General features: G+C 39.4%; 1 protein-coding gene across 1 annotated transcript in view; it reads right to left on the reverse strand.

Annotated features, from left to right (window-relative positions):
• The window catches only part of kcnt2b (potassium sodium-activated channel subfamily T member 2b), a 147,408-nt gene extending 131,339 nt beyond the window's left edge, over positions 1-16,069 (reverse strand). The window contains exon 1 of the mRNA XM_057817470.1: positions 15,733-16,069. Within this exon, the coding sequence (XP_057673453.1) occupies positions 15,733-15,821 (89 nt within the window). The 5' untranslated portion in view covers positions 15,822-16,069. The remainder of the gene's footprint in view (positions 1-15,732) is intronic.
• Positions 16,070-18,443: the final 2,374 nt, after the last annotated feature.

Consider the following 18,443-nt stretch of genomic DNA (forward strand, 5'->3'; position numbering starts at 1 on the left):
TTAAGCCCTCTGTCACTATCAATCTCAACACGGATGGGTTTTCTAATCTGGCCACTTTATTGCAGCTAATGATCGCCTGGCATGGAGATCCGCATCTTATTGTCTCTTTTTTTCTCGACGCACGATGTTTGTCTGTGAGGACATTTGGGTGATCACAAACAATCTTTGTGAAGCATGAATAAAATGTCTACTCGTGCCATTTACATAGCGCAAACGGGCCGGCGGGATGTTATTTTCTCAAAAACAGATGGAGTGAGGAGTTGTTTTCTTTTTTTTTTAATACAGTAATCTGAATACGAGGGGTGGCAATGAGTGACCATGTTGAGTTCAGAATTGGGCATCTATCGCTGTCAATGCCACCTGATAAGTTAAATATTGTAATTGGCCTATTAAAGTTCATGCCACCCTTTAAAGTGATCCTCTAACTTAAATACATGTAGGCTCTAATAAACCACAATTGTTATCTTGTACTAAAATATGTTGTTAGATACACATAAAATGTTAAATCAATGGCAATATTTTATAATATTTAGTCCATATTTTGACCGTTAGTTGGCGCCACTGTTTGCGGGCTCGCAGTGATGAAGTAATTGGTTTGCCTGGCTCTGCCAGACTATTCTCCCTGTATTTTTCAAACACTGAGAGAAATAGTCTGGGAACCATCCCATTAACGGCCTTTCGAGCAGGTACAAAATCAATCGACAAATCAGATTCGTTTATTTGCGTGACGTGTTCTTCACGAGCAACGTCACTCTTGCGCGTCGAAAGTCGTCTCTTCAACAACACAGATGGTGAACGGGACAGCCGAGAATATGTTCCAATCCACGGTAAAATCAGTTTTAAATGACCAAAAACACATCGACACGAGTCATTGACAACAGTCTGTCTCGCGCTAGCCATGTCGAATAAACTCTGCTCTCTTCGCATGTTTACTTCCGCGCGCAAGTCCCTCGTCCTGCCCTCGCCATTTTACTAACGTCACGTCTGCCCGTCGCTGATTGGTCCACTCCGCTGTCTGTTTGCTGTGGCTTGCTCCGCCCTGGAAATTGTATCCGCGTGAATGGTGGCCAGACTCAATAGCTGGAACAGCGGTGAGTCTGGTGTACCAGGCAAGTAATTGGTATCTTTCCAAATTTGTAGCGTGTTAAAAAATTGCTTATTGCTGCCTAAACTTGCGAAGTAAAATGCCACGATGTGCTGCTTTTGGATGCAATTTCCAGTCAAATGGAAACAAGGGGAGTGAAGTGAGTGGTCAAGGTGGAATTATTACTTTTAGTGAATAAATGTGCATAAGTGGAATCTTCTCCCCCTTTTTGGTCCCTGTATGCACGTACTCTACCCACCACGCGTTACAACTGGCGCCCGAACATTTTTCCTGGATCCTCAGTCAAGTAAGGGATCGGTCTATTTTCTGGATCCGACGGTCACACCCAGGGGTGAAAGTGGGCGGGAACAGTCAGGAACGCAGTTCCGGTATAAGATTCAGGGCCGAAACACAGTTCCGGTGTAAGATTCAGGGCCGGAACACTGTTCCGGTATACAATGCTTTGATTCCAAAAATATGACGGCAACTGTCAAAACGCTATGTTAAAAAAAAAAAAAAAAAAAAAAAACACAAAACTGCCACACATGCATTTATTTCATCTCCAAGAAGAAAACTATCTACCAACATCAGATTTACATACACAAGTGTTAACAACAATCGTAATAAAGTGCTTGTGTAAGGTAATCCGTTTCCACTGATATTTATTATTTATTTTATTCCACGGACGGCATGGAGGTTTCCCTAGCTGCTGCAGTTATCCGAGTCTGACGATGACGAGTCACGTCAATGTGCGAATGCACGCAGCGAAGCAAAACGCTTAGACTCATTTATCTATTCAATTGGCTGACATACTGACATGTGATCACCAGAGATAGTTAGCTCTGATTGGTTCAAATGTGCAAGTTTTCTGAAACAGCAGAAAAAAAGGGCAATACAACAGAAAATGGATCAAATCTTTAAGAGCAAGGAAAGAGTTAAGGTGGCTTATTTATCATATTTAGTTTTCTTTGCTGTGATGGGGAGGTTCAGAACATTTTAGCTGTCAATGTGCACTTTGGGCTTATATTTGTTCATTTATGTTAAGCTACTTGTTCATTTCCTTATGATTAAAAAAGTCAGTGTTTGCACGATCTTTAAAATATATTGAATTTCACTCCGCATAATATAAGTCATTTGTACTTATTTTTCTGAATGTATGTTACTTATACCTTTATTTTTAAAAAACACAACATAAAATAAATGTTTAAATTATCTTCAATTTTAATATACATCCTATGTTCTTAAGTAGTTAAAAATTAAGATTTGGCATTTAGTATGTGAGGAAATGAGGGAAAATAAAAATTAGGAGATGGAGGTTGGGGTTATAGCTGTTTTTGTTAACTTTTATTTTGCAAATCATTGCAAAAATACAATTTTGAATGAAAACCAGTGTTTTTATGTGTTATAGAAATAACTGACCAAAGCGGTTTTCTTTGCATTTCAGTGGTTTTGACAAAATAAATTGTGTCAATTTTTTGTCAAATTTAAAAAATATATAAAATTTCTGGCTCCGTGGCGACCTTCACAGAGTTTCGGCAAGAAATTCTGGTCCCACCTCGTCTGCAATATTGGTTTCGGATCTGTCCTTTTTTTTGATTCGTCGTCCCACAGCGGCTTTTCGGATCCGTCTATTTTGTGGAATCGACGACTGCGACATTGCCATGGGATCGGTCTAATTCCTGGATCTTCGAGTGAGTAAAAAACGCGGATTTGGATTACTATTGCTATCATTTATGTTGAATATTCTTCGTGCGAGTTTTCCCCAAATCATACTAAATAATTAAAGCACTATGGCACGCTACAGTGACGACAGTGACTTTGACATGGACCTTACAACAATGTTGGAGTTGGTCTGGGAACGCGTGTTTGCGAACTGCTGAGCTCCCGAGTAAAGAGTGGTAAAGGTGGAAATATTATTTTTTGTGAATAAAATTTGCATAGTTGGAAGCTTCTCCCCTTTTTGGTACTTTTATACACGTATCCTAGCTACCACGTGTTACAGTGTACAAGACATGGATTACACATGGCTCTTTGCCCTGTACTGTATGTAAAGCACACGACAGCTCTGGATGCTAACAATCTACATAATTATATTGGGATAAGTTTGAAAACGCAATATGCTTACCTTGAATATCTGCTAATACAACCGGACAGCATACACTCTCGCTCCCAACCGGACTTCCTAACAGGACTTCCCAACAGGACTCTCTCGCATTACCAGTTGTGCCCAACTTTTGTCTTATCAGGTATTTGCTGCACGCTTTTTTCCCTGAAGCTCGTCTTGTGAACGACCGACAGTGCTGTCCTGCTCTTCACTTTTCTGATCTGGTTCAAATAGGAAAAGTAGAACTGACGACATGTTGGGAAAGCTAACGAGTGACACACTGGAATTTCGGCAACGGGACCAGTGACGTCAGGCACTGCGACGTAACAAGAATGGCGACCTATCACTTAAAATAATTTTATAAACTTTATTAAAACAAAAACATTAAGAGGGGTTTTAATATCAAATTATTATAACTCATACTAACATTATCTTTCAAGAATTACTTATAATACTTAAAATATAGTTGGCTGAATTGAAATTTCAAGTCAACCAATTTCAGTAGAATTTTCATAATTTGAAGGACAACTAAAAGAAAAAAGTAGGGCTGTCAAAATTATCGCGTTAACGCGCGGTAATTAATTTTTTTAATTAATCACGTTAAAATATTTGACGCAATTAACGCACATGTCCCGCTCAGACAGTATTCTGCCTTTTGGTAAGTTTTACAGCAAGGCTTTTTGTGCTGTCTAACAGCGAACTCTTGTGGTCGCTTTGCGACATGGTTTATTGTTTTCTTGCCAGTTCAATATGGCTGCACGATGTCTCGGGCTGACGCCTACGTTGTAATGTTGTGCTTATATGATCATTGGACAAGATTTGTCCGTAAGTATGGTTGTTGTAAAGAATGTACATATTATATTAGTAAGCGAAATGTTATATTTTTTGTATGAGACGCTTTTTGTTTATGTTTAGTGAACCTGTATTGCGTGCTAAGCTAACGTTGTTGCTAATGCAATGCTTGTGTACTTTTTTTTTGGTAGTTTTACGACGGTCTAAAGAGGACAATGGTTTGAGGCCATTTTATTAATAAATCATGAGAAAAAAGGAAGAAGTCTGATTATTAAAGCGTCGTTCACTAGCTGTCTAGCTTTGGAAAAAGTAGACGCTTCGGAGTGAGGACAGCAGAGACAGATTTAAATGACAGTAGAGTAAAATGCCCACTACAGTCCTTATGTACCTTATGTTGAATGTATATATCCATCTTGTGTCTTATCTTTCCATTCCAACAATTCATTTTAAAGAATATATATATATATAATTTACAGAAAAATATGGCATATATTATAGATGGTTTGAATTGCGATTAATTGCGATTAATTACGATTAATTAATTTTTAAGCTGTAATTAACTCGATTAAAAAATTTTAATCGTTTGACAGCCCTAGAAAAAAGTTAACACTTTGACCACAATATTCTTATTACAATGTATTTTGGATGAGTAAAGTAAACCCGACTTCTGTTTTAGTGATGCACAATAATACATTTTTTAACCAATACCGATAACCGATAATTTTCTCATCATTCCAGCCGATAACCGATAATGTCAAGCTGATTATTCTATTAAATGATAGATGTAAAACTTTAAATTATACACAAGAGCAAATATAACTATGCGAAAATAGAATTTATTGCTCTTTTTTCATCAAATGTGAACAAGTAGTAAATTCCAACATCTAAATAATGACAGATTGGATGACATTGTGTAAACGTAAACGTTTGGCAACAATTACTTACAGAGAAAATACCTAAGTTGCACAAAAATGCCTTTAAAATTAAGCCATTCCTAACATATATAACATTACTACACTGCAAAAACACACCTCCTTGAAACTAGTCAGTTTTCAGTGTAAATCTATCGGAAATAAGTGAAAAGATCTGCCAGCCCTACAAGTAAATTTCACTCACTTAGATTTCTTAAAAAAGGAAAATTGCTAGGTGAAAATAAGATTAAAAGCCTTATTTTAAGCAACACATTATATCTAATCCTAAAAAAAAAACTTGTTTGTCAGAAATGTTCTTTATTCAGAAATCAGTATGGTTCAAAACATTACTTGAAAGCCATTTTTTTCTGGCTTTAGGGGAAAAATGAGAAATAGAAAAAAATAAGATCAAATGGTAATATTTACTTCAAGTAATGGGAATTATCTGGCACAATCATCTGTTAACTAGTCTTGAACACGCAAAACAAGATGGAGAAAATTATTTGACTAGATTTAAGAAAAATAATCTGATTAAGACGTTATAAATTTGTAACGTACTGAATGCATTACTGACGGACTGACTACTTGTGAGTGTGGTTTCGTGCATGTTGAAATTACCATCTAACCACTGTGCCGTCATGATAAGCATGCTTACATGACTGACATCACTTGTCCAAATATCCGTGGTGAAACTGGTGTGATCGGCATGTTTTCATGAAGAATGCTGGTCATATAAAATGTATAAACTGCATTATGTTTTCATCAGGGGCTTTGGCTCTCGGGTCACTTCGGTCAAAACGTCTCTCGTCCGACTGAGCCTGGCATTTCCTCCCGCCTGTGCTCTTCAGTCCGTCCGGCCGCAAAATGAGCCCCCGCGCCAGGCCTCAGTTTGACCGTGGTGCTTAATGATTTGAACCGGAGATGAGTGGCGGCATCACTGCCCACGACCGAGCCGTCAAAAGAGTCTCCGATCGTCACAAGCCCCGTAGCTTAGCTTAGTCTATGTTTGTTTACATTAGCTTTAGCCTTTGCGCTAGCGGCAGCCTCATATTCGTTCCACAAATCTTTGTGATACAGCTTTAAATGGCTGATCAGGTTAGTGGTGTTGGCGCCTCTTGGAACTCCTGCAGTGCATGTCTTGCAGATGGCGAGAGCGTCGTTTGTTTCACACACGGAAAAATCAACCCACGTTGGTGACAGAGCTGCCATGATATCCAACTGCTTCAACTATGTAGTGTAACGCGTCACTCATGCGAAAAGGACTTCAGAGGGAAGAGGGGTTGAGGAGGTGGCGGTGCAGAATTGGACAAAACTGATGATGCAAGATGATATCAGTTACCGATAATTATCAGCCGAAAATGGCAATTATGACGTCACACAGATTCTCCAGATAAAAAAAAGTCAACCAATAATGCGCACATTTGGAGGCTAAATCAAATATAAAATTATCGGATTGCAACAGGGCTGGCACCTTGGCAGCGGAACGTGCGGACAACTGAGTTAAAAACCCTGGCTGATTGCCCAGTTGCCAGTGTGCTCTTTTGAGGGCATTGGGACTGAGGCTGGAACCATTTCATTCAACATGGCCCACAAACTTAATGATGCAGATTTTAATTCAACTCACTGCGACTGGCTGGCAACCAGTTCAGGGTGTACCCTGCCTCTTGCCCAGTGTTAACTGGGATAGGCTCCAGCACCCCCGCGACCCTCGTGAGGATAAGTGGTTCAGAAGATGAATGAATGGATAATTCAACTCATTTAACAAAATTAACTTTAAATTAGACAAAATTAACTTGATAAATGAGTTAGCAATACGCAAAATAATAGATTACTTAAGAGAACTGAAGAATTGAGTTATCTTCAGTTAGCAAGACTAATAGGATGTTTTTTTATTTTTTTTTACAGCGCAAGTGGGGTTTGGAACAAAATAAAAATTTATGGAGAGAGGCAGCAGAGCTAATAAGTCATGGAACCTTTCCTATTGTAAAGTGAATCGCTTGTCGTGAAGTATGCCTGCCACGTTTAATCAACTAATCGACAACTATTTTGATCATTGATGAATTGTTTGAAGACATTGTTTTCCTAACACTTGTCCCAAAATGAAAGGCGTAAGTTTGTTCTCAATGTTTGTAGGGACTATATAACAGCATAACCTTCATGTACACATTTTGCTGTGGACAGGACATTAATAAGACCAAACAGATTGGGTGAACGGGGTCGGGGCTACATTTTTTAAGAATATGAACCTAATTAATTGATTGGCTAAATGATCAATGCAAAATAAATCTGTATTGACTTACTGTATACTAACTTACCGTACATGTGTTCAGGTGATCCACTGTTAGATTTAAACCTTTGTTTTTAAAAACTACTAAAGAAACATTTTTGAAAACTTTCAGAATAAATGATTGGATTTTATTAGCAAATTTAAATTGCAATTATCGAACATAAATTAGATCAACATACTGAATAAGTACAACCTTGTTAAAATTCTCTTAACTGTCCAGGAATGCAAAAAATAAACATTTGTCTTAAGACCACGCAATATTATCTGACCAAATAAATACAGTATATTAAATATAAATGAAAAAAAACTTCTTTGTCAGACAATAACAGAAATCAATCAAAATGGAGCCTTCCATCAGATAAAACACTGTTGCTTTGTCCACAAGTACAGCCAAACTCAAGAAAAAATGTAAGCCGATATGGGCTGCTTTAGGACCACATAAATAAAACAAAAGTGAAAATTGGGGAGAAGGGGGTAAACCTCGGTTCACTACATTTCTCACAGTTGAATTCACGTTAACAGGAGAAAACACATACTAGTACATGACGACACTTTTCTCTAAGCAGTTTCCTACTCAAATTTTGCAGATTAGCAAGTTCACACAGTTTATTGTTATGCTAACTCTGATAAAAGTCAGACTTTCAGTAGCAAAATTATTGGTGTGTTCCCCACCTCCACAACGCTGACGTCTTTTTACATTGCTTACAGTGGCTGCTGTTGGTGAAAAAAAAATACTTCTAATATACCTCCTCTCCGATGGCGGCTGTGTGTGTGTTCATGTGTGTGTGTCATCAGCCAATTAAACGTGCGTTTAAGGAGGGGGAAATTGGACTGCACATTCAGCAAGTCAAAAGGGGTAAATGTAAGTCTGAACACAATGAAAACATTTCACTTAATAATGGGGCCGATTATATTCTTACAACATATAGGAAGACAATCTAAAATTAGCTCAATATAAAACTGAACTCATTAAAAATGCAAATAAGGTTACTTAAAAGTTGGTGAGGACAATTTGAACATCCTGGAAAGTTGGAGGTGTTATGTCCCTACCGTCCCTATGCAAACCTACCCCCTTGCCCAAAATTCATTGTCTTTCCCAGTCAAAATGGATTCGACGTCTATTGCCATTAATGAGTGTTTGTCATATAAATTTAACTAACATAACACATACTGAATGAGTTAACTATTCACTTGTTTATTTTGCAGGTGGTAAGCCTTTAAGCCTTGGGTGGAGGTCTACTTGCAGGTGGGTTTTCGTTTGTCAGTGTATTTGACTGCTATGTTTGCAGTTTCACTAACACTTCCAGAAGATAGTCTGATTCAATTGATAATACAGTCCTGAACTTTTCTATTGAATGCCCCTGTGATGATCTGACAAACACAGCCTGAATTCTTTTAAAAGCCCATTCTTATCCGTTGATCTTTCTGTGTTTGCAGGGTATTGCAGTAACATCTGTGAGACCAACGCTCACAGAGACACACTCTGTAAAGAGTCTCAGCAATCCCCACAACCAAAGCAATTTCAAATCCTGCCCTTTGTTTACATTCCCTTGAGTAATGTTGCAAGTGAGGCGGTTGGGCGCGTGCCAACGTTCTATGTAATCAGGTGACTGAGGCCATGCTGCATTCAATAAGAAACTTTAGTCCTCTGCCACTAATTTGTGGAAAAATGACTAGCTGCTTGAAGACCACTGGTAGGCGGCGAGTAAGCGAGAGCAAAGCGCTTTAAACACATGAAGTGATTGATGACAACTGCTGACCTCAACTAAAAAAAAGTGGTGAAAAAAAGTGTTTTGAATTGCATCTCTATAATTTCCTTGAGGAAAAAAATCGAAATTATCAATTGGAAGCACTGGGTGAAGAGTATAAATTGCATGGCTGCCCTAAATACTGTAGTTCTACAGAGAAGATTGCGAGATTGCCTGGAGGCCAGCGCAGCCACTTTAAAAGGAACACGCTGAGAAGCAAATCTCTATCATCAGGGTTAGCGAAGATGTTTTCTCATAGGTTTTTAGAAAATGTTTGCTTGTAAACTACGGAGCACTATTCTTTTCACTCTCACAAGAGCACATCTCAGTGAACACGTTAACCACCTGCATGTGTGAATTTCCCTCACTTCCATGCAGGTTAGTTGGTGGGCTGGTAGATGGCAACATAGATGGGTTTGCAATACTCATACAGTTAGTGGGTAAGTTGGAAAGGTAGATGAATTAAGGCTGTTTCAAAGTAATGGCAGCCTAGTGTGAAGGGTTCAGCGGCAACCAATTAATTGTATATGTGGGTGAGGACTTCTCGGCGAAAGTGAGGGGTGGACGGCCTTCTTGGGCGGAATAGCAACTTTAAATGAATTTACGCCGAGAGGCGGTGCCCAAAATACAGCCTTGCTCTATTTTCAGAGCGTTGCTGCGCTTACGTCAACAACGCATCCAATTGCAGAAACCATCAGTCAGAACGAACCAAATTCATGTGTGGAGTCCCTCAATGGTCAATTCTTGGACCACTCTTATTTAACATCTATATGCTTACTAGAGCTGTCAAAATTATTGCGTTAACGCGCGGTAATTAATTTTTTTAATTAATCACGTTAAAATATTTGATGCAATTAACGCACATGTCCCGCTCAGACAGTATTCTGCCTTTTAGTAAGTTTTACAGCAAGGCTTTTTGTGCTGTCTAACAGCGAACTCTTGTGGTCGCTTTGCGACATGGTTTATTGTTGTCTTGCCAGTTCAATATGGCTGCAGGACATCTCGGGCTGACGCCTACGTTGTAATGTTGTGCTTATATGATCCTTGGACAAGATTTGTCCGTAAGTATGGTTGTTGTAAATAATGTACATATTATGTTAATAAGCGAAATGTTATATTTTTTGTATGAGACGCTTTTTGTTTATGTTTAGTGAACCTGTATAGCGTGCTAAGCTAACGTTGTTGCTAATGCAATGCTTGTGTACTTTTTTTTGTAGTTTTACGACGGTCTATAGAGGACAATGGTTTGAGGCCATTTTATTAATCAATCAGATGAAAAAGAAAGAAGTCTGATTATTATGGCGTCGTTCACTAGCTGTCTAGCTTTGGAAAAAGTAGACGCTTCGGAGTGAGGACAGCATAGACAGATTTAAATGACAGTAGAGTGAAATGCCTACTACAGTCCTAATGTACCGTATGTTGAATGTATATATCCCTCTTGTGTCTTATCTTTCCATTCCAACAATTTATTTTACAGAATATATATATAATTTACAGAAAAATATGGCATATTTTATAAATGGTTTGAATTGCGATTAATTGCGATTAATTACGATTAATTAATTTTTAAGCTGTAATTAACTCGATTAAAAATTTTAATCGTTTGACAGCCCTAATGCTTACCCTAGTTCAGATTATGGAACAGTATGACATCTCCTATCACACCTGTGCAGATGACACACAACTTTACATATCTGTGTCACCACATGATTATAGTCCCTTAGTCTCCCTGAGTAAATGCATTCATCAAATCAATGAATGGATGTGCCAGAATTTTCTCCAGTTAAATGTGGAGAAGACAGAAGTGATCATTTTTGGGCCAAAAAAGGAAAGATCAAAGATAAGCAGGCACCTTTGCACAATGTCACTTACAGCTACAAACCAAGTCAGAAACCTTGGCGTAATTATTGACTCAGACCTAAAATTTGATAGCAATCTAAAGTCCGTCACTAAATCTGCTTATTACCACCTAAAAAAATATAGCCAGAATTAAGGGGCTTCTGACTCAACAAGACATGGAAAAACGTATGCAAGCATTCATTTTCAGCAGATTGGACTATTGCAACGGTATATTTACAGGTCTTGATAAAAAAATCAGTCAGGAAGCTGCAGCTAGTACAGAATGCTGCAGCCAGAGTCCTCACAAATACAAGGAAACTGGACCACATTACACCGGTTTTGAAATCGTTACACTGGCTTCCAGTGAGTCAAAGGATAGACTATAAAGTACTAATGCTCGTCTACAAAACACTTAATGGCCTTGGACCAAAATACATGCTTGATTTGTTAGATTCCTATGAAACATCTAGACCCCTAAGGTCCTCTGAAACAGGTTTCCTGTATGTTCCAAGAACAAGAACCAAGCAGGGCGAGGCAGCATTTAGTTATTATGCTCCTCACCTCTGGAACAAGTTACCTGAGGGTCTGAAGTATGCTCAAACTGTTAGCTCCTTTAAATCAGGGCTAAAAACGCTTTTGTTTAACACTGCATATCCATAACTGTCTATATATGTCAATCTATTTGCTTTCAATTCCTCTTGTGCTTATCTCCATTGCCGATTTCAATTATTAGCAGTAGTAGTAGTAGTATTTTTTTTTTTTTTTTTTTAATTCAATTTGTGATTAAATGCGATTTTTATGTATGATTTTTTCCCCCTATTTCGATTATCTTTGTTTTTAAATTCTTTTGATTTTAATGTGATTTTTATGATCTTCATGTGATGTAAAGCACTTTTAATTGCCTTGTGTTGAATTGTGCTATATAAATAAATTTTCCTTGCCTTGCCTTGCAGAGGGGCAGGCGTACTTATATCTGTGCTATCAGTCTCTTTCACCGGATGGCTACACGCAAATCACGGCCGACGAAACCTTGATAAATGCGCTTATTTAAAAGTTTCGTGAGCTCTGGGACAATCGAAAAATGACTCTCATACCTCTCCTTGCTAAGCTAAATGGTATTAAAATGTGCGTTTGTGTTGAAATGTAGTTCACGAACAACAAAACTATTCATCTTCTCACCAAAAGTAGTAAAACTCTTTACACGGATATTATAATGCTCCCTACTCCTTAAAATAGGAAAAGTCTCTGTTTTCATGTGCAACAATGAAAAATAACCACATTTGTGCTTGGGACTACAGTAAATATACTTGCCACTTTTCACTTCCTGACAGCGTCTTTGTCAGGCTTCGTGGCTCCACCCGTTTTGTGCTTGCCGTGGACCGCTTTTCACACTGGGCTGACGCAAGTGTGAAAAGGCCTTTAGTGGATACAGGAGAGATATTTGTTCCCATGTTTGTTCATTGTACTTGGTACATTCATGTCTACAGCAATTTGTTTCTCTGATGATTTGCGCAGCTCTCAAGTTACTTCTCTGAAGTAAGCTCATGAACAGATAACACAGCTGCCTTGTAAAATTAAACTTTCTTGTGAGCCACTTCATGGGTTAACATGGGGGCCGCCTATTCCGATTAGAATTAAAAAAAAAATTTTTTTTAAGTGTATGCATTGAGAGTTCGGGGCAGATCTTCTCAAAGGCGCCTGGGTAGTCGGGGACATTTGTCCTAGTCGGTAGCTTTTAATTATTCTTTCCTTAATAAATGTATTTACAGTGGTATGAAAAAGTATCTGAACCTTTTGGAATTTCTCACATTTCTGCATAAAATCACCATCGATTATGATCTGATCTTTGTTAAAATCACACAGATGAAAAAAACAGTGTCTGCTTTAACTAAAACCACCTAAACATTTATAGGTTTTCATATTTGAATGAGGATAGCATACAAACAATGACAGAAGGGGGGCAAATAAGTAAGTGAACCATCACATTTACTATTTTGTGGCCCCACCTTTGGCAGCAATACATTCCACCAGACGTTTCCTGTAGCTGCAAATCAGTTTGGCACATCGATCAGGACTAATTTTGGGCTATTCTTCTCTACAAAACTGCTGTAGTTCAGTCAGATTCCTGGGATGTCTGGCATGAATCGCTGTCTTTAGGTCAAGCCACAGCATCTCAATGGGGTTCAAGTCTGGATTTTGACTTGGCCACTCCAGAATGTGTATTTTGTTCTTCTGAAACCGTTCTGAAGTTGATTTACTTCTGTGTTTTGGATCATTGTCTTGTTGCAGCATCCATCCTCTTTTTTGCTTCAACTGCCTGACAGGCAGTTGGCCGCCTGACTGGCCTCAGGTTTTCCAGCAAAACATCCTGATCAACTTTTGAATTCATTCTTCCATTAATGATTGCACGCTGTCCCAGCTCTGAGGTAGCAAACAGCCCCAAATCATGATGCTCCCTCCACCATGTTTCACGGTGGGGATGAGGTGTTGAGGTTGGTGAGCTGTTCCATTTTCCCCCCACACTTGACGTTGTGTGTTACTCCCAAACAATTCAACTTTGGTTTCATCAGTCCACAAAATATTTTGCTAAACTTCTGTGGAGTGTCCGAGTGCCTTTTTGCAAACATTAAATGAGCAACAATGTTTTTTGTAGACAGCAGTGGCTTCCTCCATGGACTCCTCTCATGAACACCATTCTTGGCCATAGTTTTACATATAGTTGATTTGTGCACAGAGATATTGGACTGTGCCAGTGATTTCTTTAGCAGACACTCTAGGCTTCTTTTTTACCTCTCTGAGTATTCTGCGCTGAACTCTTGGCATCATCTTTGGTGGACGGCCTCTCCTTGGGAGGGAAGTAACAGTGCCAAACTCTCTCCATTTGTAGACAACTCCTCTGACTGTCAACTGATGAACATCTGGACTATTAGAGAGGGTTTTGTATCCTTTCCCAGCTTTATACAAATCAACAATCCTTGATCGCAGGTCTTTAGACAGCTCTTTTGACCGAGCCATGATGCACATCAGACAATGCTTCTCATTAAGGGGCCGTTTACATGGTGACTCTCCGAGGATACGAAAAAGGTCAAATTTGCATTTGCATTTGCGTCTCCATTTGAACAATGTCGCGATTCCGCATGAAAACGATGTAGTATTCATGCCAGGCCCTAGGGGGCAGTGCAGATTTACAGGGCGACAGAGAATGATGCACTTTGACCCCACCAAGCTTCCTCAGCCTGGAAAAAAATATGCCCGCCCACTCGAAGCAATGTCATTTTTCTTTTGTTCAAAAAGGCACAAAAATGGAAACGGTCAACATATTTAATTTAAAAATATTATTAAAACAGTAAATTAAAGCCGACATTCCGCCATATTTGCTGTTTTTAATGTTTAGTAGCACCACTGCACACGCCCAATGTGACGTGTACGAGTGCTGACGTTAATGACGCGGTCTCGCGCCGCAGGAGCCTTCGATATGCATGCCGAGGAAGCCCCCCTCAACACCCCGCAATCGGATTCTTCCACTTTGGAGGTAGGATTCAGAATTTTCCGTCTTCGCCGACACCATATGCATGCGAGGCGAGTCCGAAACTCAGTCATTGCGTCTTTGTGTCGCAGAGTCGCCATGTAAACTGCCCCCAAGACAATTCTTACCAGGTGTATGCTTTATAGTGGGCAGGGCAGCTTTAAACCAGTCATTGATTGGGCACACACCTAACTTAAATTGTTTGGTAAAAAATTGGTTTCAATTGCTCTTTAAGTCTCTTTAGGCTGAGGGTTCACTTACTTATTTTCCCCATTCTGTCATTATTTGCCTGCTTTCCTCATTAAGGTATGAAAAGTTATAAATGTTTGGGTGGTTTTAGTTAAAGCAGTTTTTTTCATCTGTGTGATTTTGGCAAAGATCAGATCACATTTGATGGTGGTTTTATGCAGAAATGTAGGAAAAAATTCCAAAAGGTTCAGATACTTTTTTCCATACCACTGTATCTTAGGTAATTATTGCTTTCTTTTTGTTCCTGTGTTGTGTGTCGTCATCTCCTGTTTATTAAAAGAATAAAAGAACCTGTAAAAATAGAAAATCAACTTTTTTCTTCTTCAATACAGTACTGTAGGTAGGTTGGCCATTTGGTCAGTCGGTTGGTCGGTCAATAAATAGCTGGATGGAAAGATATGGGAGTTAGGTAGGTAAATATTGCACTTTCCCCATTGATTCTAACCGGCCGAAGTGACTTGAGCAGATGGCAGCAGCTGTGGCTCAGACAAGTGCTAAAATGTTGAACTCTGTCATTCAGTTTACACATTCGGTATAATGAGTGATTATGTGCCAGTGCCATTGACGATGATAGACATCCAATCTTTTTTGACTGGGAGGGCTTGCACCTATGTTCGCAGTCAAATTGGATTAGACGTCTATCGCAGTCAATGGCAGCCAGTTAGTTGAAAACGACCAGGCGCCCTGACAAGTGAACGAGTGATCTGCAGTCTGCGTGTCAAATGGAGGTTGAGTTTTTTTTTCCACATTAGACAGCCCTAATGAAATATCCATATAAAAGCATTGAATATCATATGGCAGGTCAGGTCTGTCCGTCTGCAAATGGAGTGTAAGCAAAGGTTAATTGTCAGTTACTGGGAGCAGTCACTTGAAATTGCCTGTCCAGGTGGCAGATGGTCCACTATGAATCTTTGCTATTATGACAGCGGGAGACACGGGGAAAAGGATGCTTGCGTCTTATATTCCGAATTGCATCCCTGCTGGGTGTGAGGAATGAATTTGAAGTTCTAAAGTAGTGTTTTGCAGTCGTTTTTGGTCAAATCAACTCCCGTGTAATAGCAGCTTGCGCGCCCACGCCAACAAGTGGACCTGTTGCAGCCCACAAGGCGCAAACTGCGCGGAGACGACGCTCCCACAATAAATAAATAAATAAAAGCGCCTTTCGTCCGTGCGTAAAATCAGAGCAGCTTACCTGTCGTCGCTCTGCCAGTCCCCGAGCAACAAGTCTCGGAACCGGTACCGCGGGGGCAGCGGGAGCACCTCCTTCTCCAATTCGACCATCCTTCCTTCCTCGGACGCGCGTGCAGATCACGGCAAAACCTCCCAGAAAGCTCCGCTCCTCTCAATCCTTAGAAAAGCATCTGCATCGGCGACATGCTGCTTTGTTTGCGATTCGTTAGGCCCCTAATTACAATTCGGCTGGACTTGTCCCGGCGCCGAGGCAACAGGTTGAGGTTAAGGTTCCACTTTGGCGGATGGAGAGCAACTGGTTGCCTGCGCTGCTCCTCCGCAGCATCCTCGATCTCTGCCTGAGCTCCGCACGCATGGACGCGCTCGCTAAGAGTGTGTGACCAGCCACTAGGGATTAGTAATGCCACCGCTTGTGTGTGCGCGTGTGAAGTATTCCAACAGCCTACCAGCCAAGACACTATATAAGAAAACACCTGCGCATTCAAATGGCATAAAATATAAGGTCTTTTAAACCATTTTCTTTGTAATCTGCCTTTATGGAGATAATGCTCGAGGATTGAAACGGTATGTTTATTCCTTTATGTACACTAACCGGACACTTCATTAGGTACACCTGTATATTTAAGGCCTCTAAATCCAGAAATCGTGTGTTGTGTTGATTACATCGGATATCAATTATGAGATGAAAGATCATATTTTAATGTACTATTTTGCAGTTAAAAATACTCTTTTAAAAATATGACACTTTTCTACCAGAATTTTAAAATGGATTTGATTTCTCACGCTCTAAGGGTCGTGAATGACTTAAAGGGGGAGGCTTTAAATCAGACATGTCCAAAGTCCTGCCTGGGGGCCAAATGCGGCCCGTGGTCAAATTTCATCCAGCCCCCAGCCTCTGTCATAAAATCAATAACGTCTGGCCCGCACACAGACTTGATAAATTGGTCAGCAGTACTGCTACCAGCATATGAAGTAGCTTACACACTAAATGCTGCTCCTCATTTACCCACTAAAAGGCAGCAGCACTCTAAGCAACATTATTCCGTGTCACCTTTTACTCCCAATTTTCTAAAATGGCGACAATCAACAAAAGAAAAGAAAGTTGACTGGGACGGCCGACGCTTCAAGGATAGGTGGAAATTGGACTATTTCTTCACTAAAATTCTTCACAACTGTGTCTGCCTCATTTGCCAAGAGACAATCGCTGTTTTTAAAGAGTTCAATGTGAGGCGATATTACCAAACAAGACACGCTGACATGTATGACAAGATTACAGGGACGATACATAGCGAGAAATTTAAGCAACTTGAAGCTAGTTAAATTTTATAGCAGCAGTATTTCGCAAGAGCCAGAGAGCCGAAAGAGAACGGCACAAAGGGTAGTTGCGAGATTGTTGAAATTATTAATTAAAAAAAATAAAAATAATACAGCAAATGTGACACACAGAATGGCTTGCTAAAATTTGCTTAAATATATTGTTCTACGTAAAAGACGTCAGCAAAGGTCGGCCCCCCACATTTTTACCACACCAAATCTGGCCCCCTTTGCAAAAAGTTTGGACACCCCTGCTTTAAATCAATCAAGACCAGAGGTGGGTAGAGTAGCCAAAAATTTTACTCAAGTAAGAGGTAGCGTTTCAACAAAATAATATTACTCAAGTAGAAGCAGTTGCCCAAAGAACAAGTAAAAAAGTAGGTGAAAAGAATACTCAATTGATGAGTAACATCGTGAGTAACTGCTTATGTTTTTTGTTGGATTTTTTTTTTAAACAGTGTTTTTTTTTCTGAGCACAAAGTTATCTATATGAACTGTTGTTTTAATGTCCCTTTAGGGTCACAGTTTTTTTTTTTTTTTAACATCAACTTTTTTTTGCTCTTTTCTTCTTCCATGTCACCTTAGAGGTAATAATGATACTGTACAATAACCCCATTACATAACCACATTAGGCCCCCCCCAAAAAAAAAATTCCGACGAGAAAAAAAAAAAAAAAAACCATAAATGAACCATTATTCGTCTAAAGAGCATGAGTGCCCTCTGGTGGAGAAAATAGTTCCTAGTTTAAAAAGAAGAGTTTCCTCATAATTACTGCAGTATTTTAAAATTAAAAGGATCATATCTCTGTTTTTCCGTGGTCAATCGGTGCCAAATAAAAACTGGGAGAGAGGTTAAAATCCACGCATTTGAGTCATGTTGAGGGCAGCGCTCCATATCAAGTACTTCATTTTTATGATGAGGGGTCCGGAACCTTTTTGGCTGAGGGAGCCATGAACACCACCTTTTTTAAATGTAATTATGTGAGAGCCATACGATATGTTTAAAAATAAAACTAAAAATACTAGTAATGTGCGCATTTTATATAATTTTTTAAATTATTTCAACACTTTTAAAGTACAAGGGTTTGGGGTTAGTCTCAGAATTCTTTTTAATAACATTGTTATGCTGTTACTAATGAATGACGAGTATTTCTTACCATTAATGTGCGACTTCAGGTGCTGCATGGTTTTCCTGATGGCTTTGTATTCTGGTTGATACTTGGTGGGGTTAAGCTTCATTCAGGCGTTGAGAAACCTAGGATGCTTCTCTTTTCATGTTTACAAAGTGCCACGAATCCTGTTTTTGCCCACCATGCACGGAGCACCATCAGTGCACACCGAAACAAGTTCATCCATCGGTAGATTTTTTTCCTTTAGCGAACTCAGTGAAGGACTTGAA

The sequence above is a fragment of the Corythoichthys intestinalis genome, chromosome 16 (assembly GCF_030265065.1).
Source record: "Corythoichthys intestinalis isolate RoL2023-P3 chromosome 16, ASM3026506v1, whole genome shotgun sequence".
Taxonomy (NCBI): Eukaryota; Metazoa; Chordata; class Actinopteri; order Syngnathiformes; family Syngnathidae; genus Corythoichthys; species Corythoichthys intestinalis.